General features: G+C 43.3%; 1 protein-coding gene across 1 annotated transcript in view; it reads left to right on the forward strand.

Annotated features, from left to right (window-relative positions):
• Positions 1–16,378, forward strand: part of HTRA1 (HtrA serine peptidase 1) — a 32,987-nt gene extending 16,609 nt beyond the window's left edge. The window contains exons 4-9 of the mRNA XM_051799774.1: positions 9,090–9,284; positions 9,958–9,990; positions 11,249–11,363; positions 11,592–11,649; positions 13,060–13,155; positions 15,657–16,378. Of these exons, the coding sequence (XP_051655734.1) occupies positions 9,090–9,284; positions 9,958–9,990; positions 11,249–11,363; positions 11,592–11,649; positions 13,060–13,155; positions 15,657–15,825 (666 nt within the window). The 3' untranslated portion in view covers positions 15,826–16,378. The remainder of the gene's footprint in view (positions 1–9,089; positions 9,285–9,957; positions 9,991–11,248; positions 11,364–11,591; positions 11,650–13,059; positions 13,156–15,656) is intronic.
• Positions 16,379–16,696: the final 318 nt, after the last annotated feature.

Raw genomic sequence — 16,696 nt, forward strand, 5'->3', positions numbered from 1 at the left:
GTTTTATTCCTCTAATTTTAGTGCCATCCTTTCCAAAAACTGCTGCTGATTTTCGTGTTTGAAGGAAAAACAAGTAGTTTGCTGGGCTGGGTTTTATGGAGAATATTTGAGCAAGGTGGATACGCCTTTTTAAAGGCTGAGTTTGTGGGTGGTAGTGGTTAATTTTGTCACCTCTCAGTGTAGAGCAAGAAGCCAGCAGCACTTCTGTATGTATCCTCAAAATAAAAACTAGAAACATAGTTTGCTGGCTAGTTTGCACACACATTGTCTGATAAAACTCTCTCTCAGAGGAGAAATGGGGGTGTTCTTTTGTGCTTGGGAGAGGGATGTTTCAGTCTGTCTCAAGTGCCTGTACTGAAGTGACAAATTGCTTTTAGAGGATGCATTTTCCCTCTGAAAGGCTGCACCACACAGATATAGATCATGAAATGGAAAATATCCCGGGAAGCATCTTGCACATGGAAATTGGAGCTGGCTTGGAAAGACGCTCTTACACTGCAAGTGGTTTTCTGAACAAATGAGAACGTAACTTCCCATCCATAGTCCTCCTCCATATCAGATGTGTGTCTGTCAGCACTATTCTCTCTCCTCTAACAGCAGGAAAGCTGTCATGAGGTTCTGCCGTGGAATGCAAGCGGAATATTGTGTCGAAATCCTGCGTAATGTAGATGCAATTAGATGCATGTGATTGCTTGGGGTGCTGCTCATATTGGTTTGCCTTGTTTGGCCTGTCAGTTAATGACCTCCAAGCTTAACGGGCAAGAACGTTTCATTTGAAACACATGACTCAAAAATGTGTAGGTCTTGCAGTGTTGTTTTAGTTCAGACCTATTCCCCAGTGAGGCCAAAGTGTCTGTGCCAGAGTTCATGACTAAATCAGATGTCCAATGCAGACCTCTTGGATGACCCGAGATAAGAAGTGCTCCTGCTGCTCCCTTGCCACCTTTATCATTTAAAAGATTTTTCTTATTCTTATTTAAAATCTTCTTAACAGCAAACAGACAGGAAAATTTAACAATACCAATAAAGCTTTTTGCCATGTTGATTTTCCCTCCGTTTTCCTGAGGTAACTTACTTACATCATTCGCTTATTTTCTCATTTTTATCTTAAAGTAAGCAAAAGCAGTAACAAAGCAAAGGGAAAGATCTCCAGGATGAGCACTGTCAGCATTAGGATGAGTAGGGATACATCAGGGAGTGAAGGGCAGCTGGAAAAAGTGCTTTAAAACTGGAAGCAAAACATGGTGGAGAAAGCAGAGCAGAGAAAGGTGGTGAGAAGAGGATTTGGAGCAGCAGGAAGGTGAACTGCAGAGGAGACATGGGAGTTAGAGAGGAACCACTGAACTGATGTGACGGGTCATTTTGAGGACTTGGGAAGAGAGCAGCCATGGGATTGAATGTTATTTGATATCCTAAGGAAATGGCTCCAAAATTCCTTGGGAAACTGCTTGTAGGAAGGGAGAACCTGGAAGACTGGAAGCAGCTTGGAAAAGAGAGAATGCAGCCAGATGAGTTGCCTTCCTTAAGGCAGGAAACTTTTTCTGTTTTGGAGCTAAGCCAAACCAGCTATATTTATATTTATGGGGGTGGACAGGGAGGGATTGACTCACTAATATTCAGTTTTCTATGAGAAAAAGGGTTGGCTTTAATGAATCTTTGGGAAACATCTCTGTGCCTGGAGGCTGAGCTCCTGCAGAAGGAGGTGAGCAAGCCCCCGCTGTGTCCCTCACATAATGTCAGCTCAGCACATCCATCTGGGTATCAGGATATCAAATTTCACATCTCTGCTCTAAATCAGGTATAATATGGATTAAACTTGGGTCTGACACACCCCTGGCAAATGTCCTATCAGTGGCACAACCCAGTACCTTTTGTGTTGTTGCCCCACTGACCTCTCCCATTGCAGCTCAGGATAATTTTGAGAAGACTTGGGAAAAACTTCTTGCATCACTTGTTTTTTTTGGTGGGATGGGAGGCCCAGATTTCCAGCTGGTCCTAGAGACGTGGCACTGGCAAATCCCAGTCCAAGGTGAGGCCTGAGGCACCTCTGTTCCCAAGGCAGATGTGAGATAGGCAGCATTAGAAACACAAAATTTTATGTGTTCACAAAAAAGTTAAAATGGAAAAGAAGTCAGCTGAGAAATTGGTTCTCAGACTGAGCTTTTATGGGACATTTTTACGTACCCATTCGAGTTCAGCATTTGAGCTTTCCTTTTTGTACCAAAATGCCTTGCAACCACTCAAATTCATAAAAGGCTTTTTAAAGTCACCGAGGTAATAATTTGTTGAAGTTGAAATGTATTTGATGGCTAAAGGAGTCAGTGGGATGGTACAAATGACCCTTTAAAAATCTGGATACGACATGAAAACCATCCCTAGGAATTTTTCTGAAGCAAGAGGTGAAGTTCTTAATTTTGAATAAATTATTCAAAGGTGACATCAAAGCTGCAGAAGTTTGTTTGTGTTTTTTTTCCCTTCTCTTTCTGTGTGGCATGTTAAGGCAGGATCTGAAGGATGAGGAATGTCTCTGTGGTTAGAAACAGAGCTGGGCTTGAAGTATGGGATTAGGCTGTCAGCTGGTATTCCTAAAGCTGTTCAGATTTTGCAGCAGCCTGAATGCTGTTTCTGTTTAAGGTGTGAACATCTGGCCAAAGACATTACTAGAGCTAATTTGGCTTTGCTGAGTGCAATAGGAAATGAAAGAGGGTGGTAAAATCTGGGCACCAGTAAGAATGAACTGTTTCCCTGATTAAATTCCTCTCTGTGGAAAAACACATTGCAGCTAGTGAGGAACAGAAACCTTGGAGTAGTTGTTCCAATCCTGAAATGTATTTGTTTTTACAGTCTATAAAAAGAGAGCAACTGTGTTTCTCGTGTCTGTAGTAACAGAGAGCAGTTTGCTGAAGTGTTGAAAGTAGGAAGTGAGGTTGGAGTCACTGTGGTCAACATGAATCCAATCTGACTATCCTTCCAAAGGCAATGAGGAGACCACAGTTCTAGAAAGAAACAGTGCAGTTGTAGACATTTTGGATATGAACATGCAAAATTTTTAAAACTTTCCTAGAAAAATTTGGATTTTGGCAGCATATGCAGAGACTGGTGAAATAAATAATGTGTCCTGCGTGGCACGTGTGATGCTGCAGTGAGTGTGAAACCCATCAGAACTATTGCACAACACTCCAAAGCAAACAGATGCTTTGGAGCTGGCAGAGCTGGATTGTGGGATTCAACTCATGATGATTAACTGTCTTGTTAAATCAGAATGTGTGATGCAGCTGCTGAGAAAACCAAACACCAGGAGGAGGAGAGAAAATTTTGGGGTGGTTTAACAGACAACATCAGGGCTAATGGGGGGCAGAATCATAAAAGAGCCCTGTGCCCCCACCCAAATGAAAATGAAGCCAAAAGTAGTGAAAGGTGGAGGTGGCTTTTCCCTGGAGATCTTTTTTACCCCCAGAAATTGGACTCTGCCCGCAAAAATGATCTTTGTGGATGTGCCTCTGGTTTGGCAGTGGGTACTGAAGGGAGGAGCATGGTGAGTGCCTTTATTTTGAGGTGTTTCTTCTTCCTACGTGCTTAAAAACCAGCCATGAGGCACTTGTCACCAGCTCTGAAATCACACCTATGCCATGGAAGACGTACCAGGTCCTGGAGGTTTTTGTTCCTCAGTGTGTCCAGTTACTGATTCTTTATCCCAGCCAGGATTTGGCATCCACGTGGTACAGCAGCAGTGGGTTTGTGATCCATCTCTAATTTGTGGTGGCATTTCAGCTTAAGGTTTTTCCTGCATCTTACTACTGAGCACTTAGTTTGACACTTTTAAATCAACACCACCTTCTGCCCTCATCCCTTCAGTGGTTTCATGAGGCAAAGAGTGTCTGTATCTTTGTGGTCAGAGGGGATTTGCTTTTTTTCCCCTCGTGTGTACAAACTGGAGGAAGCAGGAAAGCAAACTTTCCTGTTTGTGTATCAATATTTTAAGAGCCCACATTTTGTAAAAACAAGCTGCTTGGACACCAGATGTGAGTGGCTTTTCTAAAATGCTGTTAGACTTTGAAATCCGTCGCTGGATATTACGTGGCTTCCTCTTGAGAGCCTGAGGAAGCCCACATATTGCTTCCAGAAGACCCTAGAAATGAAATATCTCGTAAAAAGCTTGGATGTTAACTCCTGTTTATTCATCAATTTAGACAACAGTGGTTTCCTGCCATCTTAAGCTTCTAGTAGCTCTTGCTGTGGGGACAATGCACTGGTCCAGCTCCCTATGCAGCAAAATATTCACACAACTCCGGGTGGGTCTGCCACCATCAGCGTATTTTTAATGTATTTTTATTTTATTTTAGTTGGTTTTTTAATTGTAATTTTATTTTTATTATATTTTTAAAGCAAGAACAGCGATCCCTTGCCAGGCAATTGAAAACCTTGTGACATATCAAAACAACACTTCATCCTTTTCTTCTCTTTTTTTTTTTTTTCTGCGAGCTTCCCATGCTCTGTATTTAGATAAGGAGACTCAGTTTTGCTTTTCTAACTATAGATGAAATACTTTTGGAGGCTTGTAATGTACTCAGCTTGGATTTTTCGTTTTCTTTGGCATTTTGTCAAGCAGTTTCTAGATTTTAGATGATACTGTACATTTTTACATGTTCGTGGCCTGTGTTTTTATTTTGCCATGATGTATTCTGAAAGTTAAATAGTTTCATTAACCAGAACAGAAATGCGATTCCCAGAGTCACTTACAGCAGAATTAGTGTACCAAACCAGTATCTGTTCCTTTCCCACCTAAAAAGAAAAAGCATGAAGGAAATCTGCTGCCATTTAACACAAAATGAACCCAGAGCACTTGTCTCCTCTTCATCCCTTTGTTGAACTGCAAACTGCTTCCTGCAAATTCCTGATCTTCCATCCACAAACGAATGGGATTACAGAACAGAGGAGGGATTTACTTGCTTTCTGTGCCAGCACAGAGACAAATTTGCTTGTTTCATGGATGAAAAAGCTCAAACCACAACGCCCGCTGGTTGTGGGTGTCTGTCTCTTGGTTTTACATTTCTCTGTGGCAGTGGCTGTGCCTGGTGGTGGTTTTGTGCTGCTGCTTCTTTTAGTTTCAGAGCTGCTTTGTCCAGGCTCCACTTACTGTGCTTGACTCAAGCTACGTTGCTAATACACATCAGGTGAACATCTGTACTCGGCACTGGTGAGGCACCTCGAACCCTGGGGTCAGTTTTGGGCTCCCCAAAGAAGGCATTGAGGGGCTGGAGTGTGTCCAGAGAAGGGAACGGAGCTGGGGAAGGGGCTGGAGCAGCAGGAGCAGCTGAGGGAGCTGGGGGGGCTCAGCCTGGAGAAAAGGAGGCTCAGGGGGGACCTTCTGGCTCTGCAACTCCCTGACAGGAGGGGGGAGCTGGGGGGGGGTCGGGCTCTGCTCCCAGGGAACAAGGACAAGAGGAAACAGCCTCAAGTTGTTCTGGGGGAGGTTTAGATTGAATATTAGGAAAAATTCTTCATGGAAGGAATTGTTGAGCCCTGGCACTGCTGCCCAGGGCAGGGGTGCAGTCACCATTCCTGGAGGGATTTAGAAGTTGTGTGGATGTGGCCCTTGGGGTCATGGTTCAGTGGTGGCCTTGGCAGTGCTGGGGGAATTGTTCAATTTATTATCTTAGACGTCTTTTCCAAACTAAATGACTCTGATTCTATGATTCTCTCTGGCTCCTGATGCTGATCTCTGCTTGCCCTGTTCTCTCAAGCCACAATAGCTGCACCTTATTGTTGGATGGAGCTGTTTCTTGTGGTGGTGTGCCTCTCTCCATCCCGTGGGAGTTGTGTTTATCCAGGGTTTGAGTCAAATCCATATATAAAAACGTCTGAAGCCCTCTGGGATGTGAAAGGCTTAAAATATTAACCCTAATTAATGGCTCCTTCTCCGGCTGGGTGTAAACAGTGAGTCATGTGCCACTTAGGGTTTTGCATGTTTAGTCCTATTTCTGTGTGCCTGCAGAATGGCTTCTTGCAGATTTGTTTTACTGAGCAAACACGGAGCCCAGCAGAGCCCCAGGGCTCCATCAGATGAAAAGTGGAGGGGTAGAAAAGACGTTACACGTTGCCCAAGGTCTTGCAGTGAGTCACTGGGAGAGCTGGGTTTGGGTGCTGGGTGTTCCTGGCTCCCTGCTGGTTGTGCTGCAAGGCACGCTCGTTTGCCTGGGGTTTTAATTAACTGCCGTGGCAAATCTACTCTTAACCAGGAGAATCATGAGCTGTAGTGAATTATGTCACCCTGACGACCATCAGACGTTGTGTAAAAATTGAAGAATACCTGTTTATTAAGTGTAGTTATTAAAATCCCCAGACTCAGGCACTTAAACCTGGTTTACAAGGATTCCTTAACATCCTAGGGATGAGCTTGCCAGTGGAAGGGTGTGAGTGCACAAGCAGGGTCTTCTGCTAAGGTTGTGGTTACAACACTGCCACAAGTGCTTGCCTGGCATTTCCAGTGCTCCTGGTGGGGACTGCAAAAGGATGCTTTTCCCACTCCATCACTTGATGCCCAGGTATTTTGATAGGTTTTATACTGATTTCACTTCAAAACCACGTCTACAATTCAAATAAATACTTGGTTTGATTTTTGTTTGGGTTTTTTTGTTTTTTTTTTTTGATAATGGAAAATTCAATTCTGAATGTGGCAATGCTATTTTTAAGCTACTTAAGAGAGAGACACCCCCAAATTTAAAGCCTTTACAGCACATATATTCATCATAACCAATTCTGCATGGCACTTTCTTGCAGAGGCAGTAATGAGTGTGCTCATGCAGTGCTGTTGGTGTGCTCTGCACCACACCACGGAACCACAAGGAGTAGAGGACAGGTTTTCCAAAGCTGTGTTTCATAATATGTGCAGAACAAGGCCATTTTTTTTCAATTGATTTATGTTTCTAGCAGAGGAGAGGTTAGCCAAACTTTCCAGAAGGCATTTGAATCACATGGATGACCCGCAGCCAATCCATAGAGTGTTAGAGTTTGAACTGAAGCCTAGCTAGTATAGGCTTGAAAACTCAGCACAATTAGAAGTAATTGTATTAGTCAGAGATGGTTCCTGTATTTTCTTTCTGCTGCCAAATGCAGTTTTGGCTTTGTGACTGTTGTTGCAACTCAGGAACGTTGTATAAATCTTTTAACTTTGTATACAACCGCTCTTTCTGCGAGTGAAAAATAAAAAGCATCCTGTTTTCTTTTGCTTGTCTATGTTTCATTTGCTGATAAATGTCCTCTTTCTCTACAAAGTATCCCTTTTCAGAGCACTGGGATGCAAACAAAAGCCACTTTTTGGTCTTGTGTTGTTTTTTCTTTTCTTTTTTTTTTTTTTTAAATAAGGAAAAGCGGTGCCAAAAAAAAAAAAAAAGATGCTCTTCTTGACCCAACGACATCTTGAAAACACGTGCTACGTAAGCTCGAGAGCATCTGGTGAGAGAAGGAAGAGCCAGGGTGCTCCCTGTGTCCAAACAATACCCATATGGGGCTGTTTGTGTTGCATATGCTGCGTGCTTCCCAGCACAGCTAATCGTGCTGGAGAGATCCCTCGGAGTCAGGGCTGTGGGCTGGGACCAGGAACTGCTTGGCAGTGTTGCCTTGGGATGTTGCTGCTTGTCTGCCACGCTGCAGACACGATGGGGAAACTGGGTAGAGCCCTTGAATCCTTCCCAGGATTAACCCACAGCTATGTTTGGGTCCATCTATGGCACCAATAGGGGTTGTTATATTATAATTGATAGGGCATTGCTGGTTGTGAAAACTTTCATATGAAAGATAATTAGAAATGGAGATGTTTTTCTCCTTTCTGTGTTGCCTGTTCTGTTGCTCTTCTAACTGATTCTGTTTAACAAGCAGTTGGTTTAATTATTTTCTTGCTGTCTGGAGACTGAAAGATAAGTTTCCACGGAGCATCTTACCCTGTCTGGGATTTGGCAATGAGTTTTATTGAAACAATCTGCCCATCCCAGTGAAATTCACTGGTGGAATTGTAACAAAGCTGGATAAAGGATACACAAGACCAGTCTTGTCAAACATTGAAACCATAACTTCTGTATTTGCAGCAGCATATAGTGATAACTGATGCCATTATTTTCTACTTTATACATTGTCTGTCTCCTAGGGTATTTGAAAGAAGACTGTAGGTGAAAAATGCAAAGTGATGGGCATTTAGGTTAGTTTAAATTAGTGGATATTTGTCCCTAAGGGTGAGTTACTGCTGGTAACGAAAGACCCCTAAAGAGCTGTCTCTGAATTTCCAGTCTAAACTTGTAATATTTTCCCTTTTTTGCCAAAATTTAGAATTTTGAAGTGGGTCAAGCCTGGAGGAAAGCTGGGTTAAACCTAGCTTTGCTAGCAAAAGATGAAACCCACCAGACCTTTGTTGTTAATGGGAGTATCTTCAACAACATGATATTTAATATGTTCAGAGATAAGATATTGAAAGGAAAGTATAATGGAATCCTCTACTGTCATAACAGAAAAATCACATTAAGTCTTTAAATTCTAGCGTCTTCAGAGGAAGACATCAGGGTTTGTAGGAGGTCATATGATTATTTAGAAGAGATATTTAGTAAGGTGAAACATTAGCTGGTGTCTTGTGAGAATACAAAATGCTTTTAACTGTACATATGCATGCTTGATACTCTTTGGCTGTTGCTTTCATGACTTTAGTGTTCACTCTCAAACAGTACCACTTTTACTTCAGCAGCTGTTGGCTAATTATTTCAAGAAGTGTTGGGAACAACTCATCTTGGTATCATCAGGTGTTTGCTGTGTAGAGCAGAACACAAATATTCTTCTGGTCTTTTAAATTGTTTTTGATTTAACGGGTACCTGTTGTGGAAAAAAGTTTGCTCCGTTGTAAAGAGCCCATGGGGATGTTTCTGTACCAACCCACACAAAACACTCAAAGAAAACAGAACAAGCAAAATCCCTGAGGGATAAAAGCCTCTCTTTTTTCCTCTATGCTATGAATGTATTCATGTTTCCGTAGCGTTTGTCTGCCAGCGTAGCAGTGTCTTACACACTCTAATCTGTTTGTTTGTTTGCTTTGGTTTTATTTGTAGGGTAAATTGCCAGTTCTTCTGCTCGGCCAGTCTGCAGATCTGAGGCCGGGAGAATTCGTGGTGGCCATTGGAAGCCCGTTCTCCCTTCAGAACACGGTGACCACGGGCATTGTCAGCACCACCCAGCGCGGGGGGAAGGAGCTGGGGCTCCGCAACTCCGACATGGACTACATCCAGACAGATGCCATCATCAACGTATGTCCTGCCCTGAGCATCAGCCCCCTCAGCTCTCAGATTTCTTGAATAGTTGCTTTGAAATTTTCACCCATGATACAGCTCTTAAGAGCCCTGAGCTCTGCTTTTATCCTCATAAATACGGACATCTGTGCCGCAGCAGCACTTGATTGTTGTTTGAAAATCCCCCAAGGAACCTCACCAAGTACAATATCTGCCTTCACTTCAAAACTCTTGCAGATTACGAGGGAGGAGGCAATATTCTCTGGCAAATAAATGTCTTTTCGAAATCCATCTTGTTTTCTGAAAAAGAAGCCAAGCTCAGTTTAAGGATTCAAGTTTGTTTCTGCATTAAGGCAAAAACAATAGTTTTTGTACTTCAAGTCTTGGCCTTGTAAGAAATCTTCTCTAACAGCTCCCAGAGCTGTCCTAAAATCTTCTAAGCTGCTAGTGTGGCACTATTAAAACAAAAGGAAAACCTTGTCTATCCTAACCTTTTCTGGCAAGAGAAGAAGAAATGAATCATTTGCAAAGCTCAGCTAAAATGGGTGATTTTAGGTGTAGTTAATGGGTTTGGCTGTTAGGACTCTTCTATTGCACCACAGAAATATCTCAAAAATTTCTTTTATGTTTTGCTTGCCACAAATTAAGAGCTAAACATTAAAATATGTTCTTGACTTATGTTTATTTTCAGTATGGGAACTCCGGAGGACCCCTAGTAAACCTGGTAAGAGTTTCTCCAAGTTTTCTTAGTGTCAAGCTTATTGCTTTTTAGTTTAAAAACAGAACAAAATGCCCCGACCAACAAACAAGCCCCCCCACAGATATGTGATTAAAAACTTTCAATATCTGGCTGACTACACAAAATTCACATGGTTCTTGCAAATCACTTGTCTGTGTTTATGTTGGCAAAAGGATTTCAATATTTAAGATGTTTACAGTTTGCATAGTTTCAAGCAAGTGTAATGTTTTTCTGCTCATGCCTTGCAGAAAGTAAAAAGCCCATTTTAAAGTGAGCCATTTGCCCTGTCTGTCCACCATGCAGCATTGGCAGCTCTTTTTCTTTTTTTTTTTTTTTTTTTTTTTTGCACAATTTGCACACTGAAACTCAGCTTAACGGTTCTGAGACGTGCCTTCCCCTTTATTTTGAATCACACCAGGGAGGCTGAAAAATTTTGCCAGGATATGAGGGTTTATTTGCTGATATTGTAGCATGTAGTCAGCTGGGGATGAGGCAAAGAGGGAACAACTGAAGCAGGTTGCAAAACCCAGCTGCTGTGTGAGAGCTCTCAGGTCTCTTGTGGGTATGTGGGCTTGAGCAGGGGGGAGACAGTGGTCCTCAGGAGGCATGGCAAAAATTGGAATTCAGGGCTACTCAGTTGCTGCCTTGGAGGAGATTTAGCAATTCTTTTGCACCCAGTTCACAGTTTCAGTCCCAGCGAGCTCCGCTTAAAAAAATTGTAGTTGGACAGTTTTTATCTGGGATGAATCAGGGAAGGAAGCTGCTGAGATTTCAGAAGTGTTCCAGTCATCAAGTGACAGCAGAGATGTTTTATCTGAAACTCTTGGAGTCACAATACCAAGAAAAGCTTTTGATTCTGATGAACTGTCATTTTGCTTTATAAATTATTATGCAATATTGGCTCAGAAGCAGTCAGTGCCATGCTTTGTGAGGTGCCTGCTGAAGTCAGCAGGTTCAGATTGGCTGCAGAACGTGCTGCTTGTCTGGTGCAAGCAGAAGAGCTGCCCAGTTATTATCTCTATTCTGCTTGTGGCAAGATGAATATCCACATCAGCTTTCCAGAATTCTCAAAGAGTGTTCTGTCTGTAGAGTCAAAAAATTAGACTTAAAGAAAGCATTTAGTAAATTGAAAACCAGCTACAGAGTGTGTTGTGTGAATTTGTCTTTGTGATTGCTTTGAAGAAATGATCTATTTCTCTTTGAGGTGTTTTACGTTGCTAATAATGATTTCTTGTTCCTCTAGGATGGTGAAGTCATTGGAATTAACACATTGAAAGTTACAGCAGGCATCTCATTTGCTATCCCATCAGATAAAATTAAAAAGTTCCTAACTGAGTCCCATGACAGACAAGCTAAAGGTACTGCACTTCACTGCTCTGAAAGAGGAAAACATGAAAATAACCTGGTCTAGTGGGTGGCATCACTTCCCATGGCAGAGGGTTGGAACTAGATGACCTTTAATGTCCCTACCAACACAAACCATTCTGTGATTCTATGAAAACAGTAATAAACCAGAAAGTCAACAGCCTTTGAGGCTCCTTTGGTGAGAGCAATTTATCCAAGGCCTGCTTTCTTTTTTTTTGCAGGAAAAGCTATAACCAAAAAGAAATACATTGGCATACGAATGATGTCTCTAACTCCCAGGTAAGTGACAGTGGTGGCTCCTCACCTTTCTGAAGTGTGGTCTCTGCATGCATTTGGATCAAGCCCATGATCTGCAGACACGACCTGGAGGTCTGAGCCAGCAGCACGTGGCTCTGTGCATGCTGGTGACAACTCACAGCCAGTTCTTGCCACCTTCTTCTCCTCTGCGTCTGCTACGTGGTCGAACTCTCCTCTAGGCTCTTATGTGAGCTAGTTCTTAAACAACTCCTGGCTTTTTCTTCTCCTTAATGCTTCAGAAGAGAATAGCTAGCAACTGTGAATTTGTCCTGGGGTTCTATCCCTGTTGTTGTATGTTTTCAAGAATTGCAGCAGCTACGTGCGTTTTCCCGTTCCTATAAAATTATTTTCCATTAAACATTTCACTTAATGTAAAATGAAGCTTTTGTGTGGACTTGCTTATTCATGCTCAGACTGTAAAGGACTCGTGAGCAGGTGATTCCATGTCCTGTAAAAAGAAACAGGTGGTTTCCCTTTTGCAGGACCCACAGGTAGAACAAAGCATTGAAACACGAAGGGTTGGGGTTTTTTTCAGGTGTTCAGAGAGGGGATTCTGCCCCTCTACTGCACTCTGGTGAGACCCTACCTGGGGTTCTGCATCCAGCTCTGGGGTCCCCAGCACAGGAAGGACACTGACTTGTTGGAATGAGTCCAGAGGAGGCCACAAAGATGATTAGAGGGATGGAGCAGCTCTGCTGTGAGGAAAGGCAGAGAGGATTTGGATTGTTCAGCCTGGGAGGCAGAAGGCTTCAAACTGACCTTATTGCAGCCTTCCAGGGCCTGAAGGGAACCTGCAAGCAAGAGGGAGAGGGACTTTTTACAAGGGCCTGGAGTGACAGGAGAAGGAGGAATGTATTCAAACTGAAAGGTTTAGATTTAGATTAGATATTAGTAAAAAAATCTTTACTGTGAGGGTGGTGAGGCCCCAGCTTTCAGGTTGCCCTTAAAAGCTGTGGCTGCCCGTTCTCTGAAAGTGTCCAAGGCCAGGTTGGACAGGGCTTGGAGCAACCTGGGCTAGTGGAAGGTGTCCCTGACCATGGCAGAGGGTGGAACGAGATGAACTTTAGGGTCCCTTCCAACTCAGGCCATTCTGTGATTCCACGTTCTGCTGGTTCTAAAATAATGACTGAGTTGTGAAATGTTTTAACTCTGATCCTCTGTATCTATTAAAGTGATTGCCATTACCAGAAATAGACATTAAAAAGATATGTGCATGCAAAAAGTGTAGTAATTCTTGAAATACACACCTAAGGGTTAAAATAAATGGTGAAGTGACTCATCAACACACGTAAAGCACCTCAGCTAGTAGATATTGACTTCAGTAAAAATGCCTGGTTTTCTTTTCCCCCCATCTTGACAAAATATTTTTGTTGCTGTTTCTTCATTTTCCAGCAAAGCTAGAGAGCTGAAGGATCGCCATAAAGACTTCCCTGATGTGGTCTCTGGGGCCTATGTTATTGAAGTAATTCCAGAAACACCAGCTGAAGCGTAGGTTGAAGCACTTTTTTCCTCAAAACCACTGCCACTGATTTAAGGGGGTAACAACGATGGAGACTGCTCCCTGCTTAACTGGCTTTCTTCATTATGCTAAATTAACAAAGCTACGACCATCTGATAGCTATTAGGTTGTCTGCTGGAAGTGGGTTTGTGGTTTTAGTCTGGTCCCTGATGGGCAATACTGGGAGTGCATCAGGGTATTGCAGGGAAGCCTGTCAGCGTTCCCGGCCGACAGGGCGAGGATTCAGGGGGTGTGAAAACTCCTCTTTCATTTTTCTCAGCAGTTGCTTCCAAGGCATCTCCTGCGCCAGTGCCAGTGCTGAATAAAGACTTTTGCTTGTGAATACTCCCTGCAGCCCTGCTGGTCACCCTGGCAGGAGAGCAGGGGAGGAGTTTTGGGTTCACCTTGGGGAGACGTGTCTGGCTCAGCCCAAGCACCTCAGTGTTGGCCAAACCCACCAGCTCCCCCGGCATGCCCCGGGGGTAAAATCCTCTCTTGACAGGAGACACTCTTCCACGTGAGGGCTTTGTCAGGAGTCACGTTACTGGGAAGAGCTTTTGGGTTTGGACAACTGATCTTTTTCTTCATATTGCTCAATATTTGCTTAGAAACAGAGCAGGTGATTGGTACTAAGCTTCACGAGGTGTCTGGCTGAAGCAGGGCAGCTGGTCTGTGGTCACTGGCACTGCTCTGGCTGGCTCTTGCTGGAGACACTTCCCTTTCAGGGTTTGCTTGATATGGAACCACTCAGCAATCCAGGGCAGGAAATGGGAAGCCTTATTCATTTTCTGAAACTAGTGATGACTTAGGAGAAGGGTAAATCTTTGTGGCAACAAAGAGGCTTATGTGGCACGAAAGGCACGTAGGCAGAAAGCTGCTTGGGGCAGGCATCACTGCCTCTTAGGAAGACTAAGAAGGACGTTTGGATGATGTCTTTTCATTGCAGTTTGGGTGCCACTGTAAGGTAACTGGTGTTAGCTCTCTAGAGTGCTCTCTGAACTGTTTTGTAGGTGATTGTTGTTGTCAGGGCTGTTGGGGCACGATGCTGGTGTGTGTCTGTGATGTGAAATTAAACTGCAGCTAGGGTAGGAATGATGTGGCTGCTCCAGTGTGGGACTGGACTTGGTGCCTTGGCATGCAGGTCCAGTTTGAAAGTGCAGAAAAGTCAGATAATTGCAGAGAGTGGGAGAAGGACTTTGAAGAGAGAGAAGAAATGTGAGGTAATGTAAACTTATAATGTGAAGGCAAACACAAATCAGGATGCTTCATCCAAAGAGTGGCCTGGCAAACAGAATGCAGCCCATATTGGCTCTGTCTTCCCTTGCTCCCAGTTCCCTTGTCAATGGGCTTCCCCGTTCTGCTGAACTCTCCAAGGCATGTGGTGTAGATGTGTGCTAGAGCATGGGAGCAGTTCTGCAGTGACCTGTCCTGGGCAAAAGTCATGTGGAGAGGCTGTATGAGAGATCAAGATACTCTGGAGTGGTTTCCTCCAAGAAAATGTTTTGAGCCATGCCTTTGGTAGGCGACCAGATTTGTTGCAAATACTGACCAAGGCATCCTGCTTGCAGGAGACACTCATTTGAGGCGCCTTCTGTGGGTGGAAGAGGCCGATGACTGCTCTGTGGTTTTGTGCAGGATTATGCTGAAGGGTTGAATCATGTCTGATCTGTCTTGGTTAATGTTTCCATAACTTGGAGCCAGACCGTTGTGCAAGACTGGGCAAGATGTTGTGGTCTGTGGCATCCCTCACCACCCGTTTCTTGGTCCTGACAGCAGCCTCAGCCAGCTCAGGGAGAGACACACAGCCCTGGGCAGGGGAGCCTTGTGGTGCCGGCTCTGCTTCTGCCCTGTCTTCCTTTGAGTCAGGAAGGTTCAGCTTTTGAGGTCAGCAGAAGGGACTCTGGGGACTACGGGCAGGCAGGTGAGAGGAAGGACACATTTTGGTGACTGAACTGTGTGTGTTATTCTGCTCAGGTTTCAAACACTAAGATGAGGTGTAGTGGCTGCCAGTAAGCTCTGCGTGGAGAGCAGCGTGGATCTGGGGCTGAAATTCCTCTTGTGTTAACACACGGTGCTACTCAGGTTGTTTTGCTGTGTATTCAGGAGTAAAAGCTTGGGAAATTTCCCTTCTGAAAGGAGGTGCCTTGTTGCAATTGTTTTAGAAGGAAAGTGTGCCTCTATCTTTTCCACCAAATCAGCTTCTAAGATCCTTGTTGCAGAATTACTGCTTTTTTACAATAGGGAATTCCTTTGAAGACAGTGAAATATGGGATTCATCAAACTTGTACATCCATCAGATTCTGAGGTTTCTGAACTGTGTTGTAATCTTCACTGCTTCATAAATTCTGATTGCTTTTCACATACCTGCTGTCGGGTGGGAAACGGGAAAAAAAATCCAGCAATTTTTTTAAGTTTTATTTTTTTTTTAACAATATCGCAAAGACAATCATAAAGGCAATTGTAATAACACGTTGCTGCTTTGTGTTTTCAGTGGTGGCCTGAAGGACAACGATGTGATCATAAGCATCAATGGACAGTCGATAAGCTCAGCCAGTGATGTCAGTGACATTATTAAAAAGGACAGTACGTTGCACATGGTCGTACGCAGGGGCAATGAAGATGTTATGTTAACAGTAGTCCCTGAAGAAATCGACCCCTAACCAGAAACATGAGCTGGATTTCATGTTTTCTTTTAACAGCAATGGACTGCTTGTATTCCCTCTGTGCTGGTACAGGACACGTTAGACTTCTGACCAACATTCTGCTTGTTCAGTGGATTAGTATTGGCCAACAGAGTAACTTCTAATAGGTTTAAGGTGCAAAATCAGTGTAATTTCACATACTCCAGATGATAATTTTTTTTCCTTCTGTATTATGTATGCAATGTATTCTTTACTGGCTATTACATTCCCTGCTTAACAAATCGACGTTTGCTTCCCTGTGTCGAGTAGATTTACTGTTATTTCCGCTAAGACTTAAACAAAACCCACGCACACAATGTGTGTTGTGGCATTCAGGTATTTATAGGTTAGCTGTGTTTTAACTGGAAATGCCATTGTAAAGGAGTAGTCAGCTTAAAAGGAAACACAATTGGGAAACAAAGTTTGGTTTATAAACACAAAGAAATCCCAACCAAAATAACCTTTCGAGGATCCCGTGCAGGACTTTAATACTATGATATTTTCCTAGTGTTATTAAAAGAATTCAACAGTACTTCTTGTGAGTGACTCATTTTGCTTCCCCTTGTGGAGTGTTTTTCTTTGAATGGTACATCTGCCTGGAAGGATGTCCTGGTGGTCTCCTTTTAATCACCATAAACCAAATGACTTATTTTTCAGTATGTGCTTGTATTTGTGCCTTTGTGCATCTGCTCTTCTAAGCAAGGCTGGGTTGAATTTGTCATACTGCCTATGTCTTCCAGATGTTAATGCATTTTCCTTATTGTTTCAATTACAGCTTCAGCAGTGCCTGGAATCTGTTTGCCCAGTGTAGAAGTTGCCATATTGTGGATCACAGATCCCATACCACTGT

The sequence above is a fragment of the Manacus candei genome, unplaced genomic scaffold (genome assembly GCF_025592945.1).
Source record: "Manacus candei isolate 608988 ecotype Guabito, Panama unplaced genomic scaffold, ASM2559294v1 h1tg000050l, whole genome shotgun sequence".
NCBI classification, from domain to species: Eukaryota; Metazoa; Chordata; class Aves; order Passeriformes; family Pipridae; genus Manacus; species Manacus candei.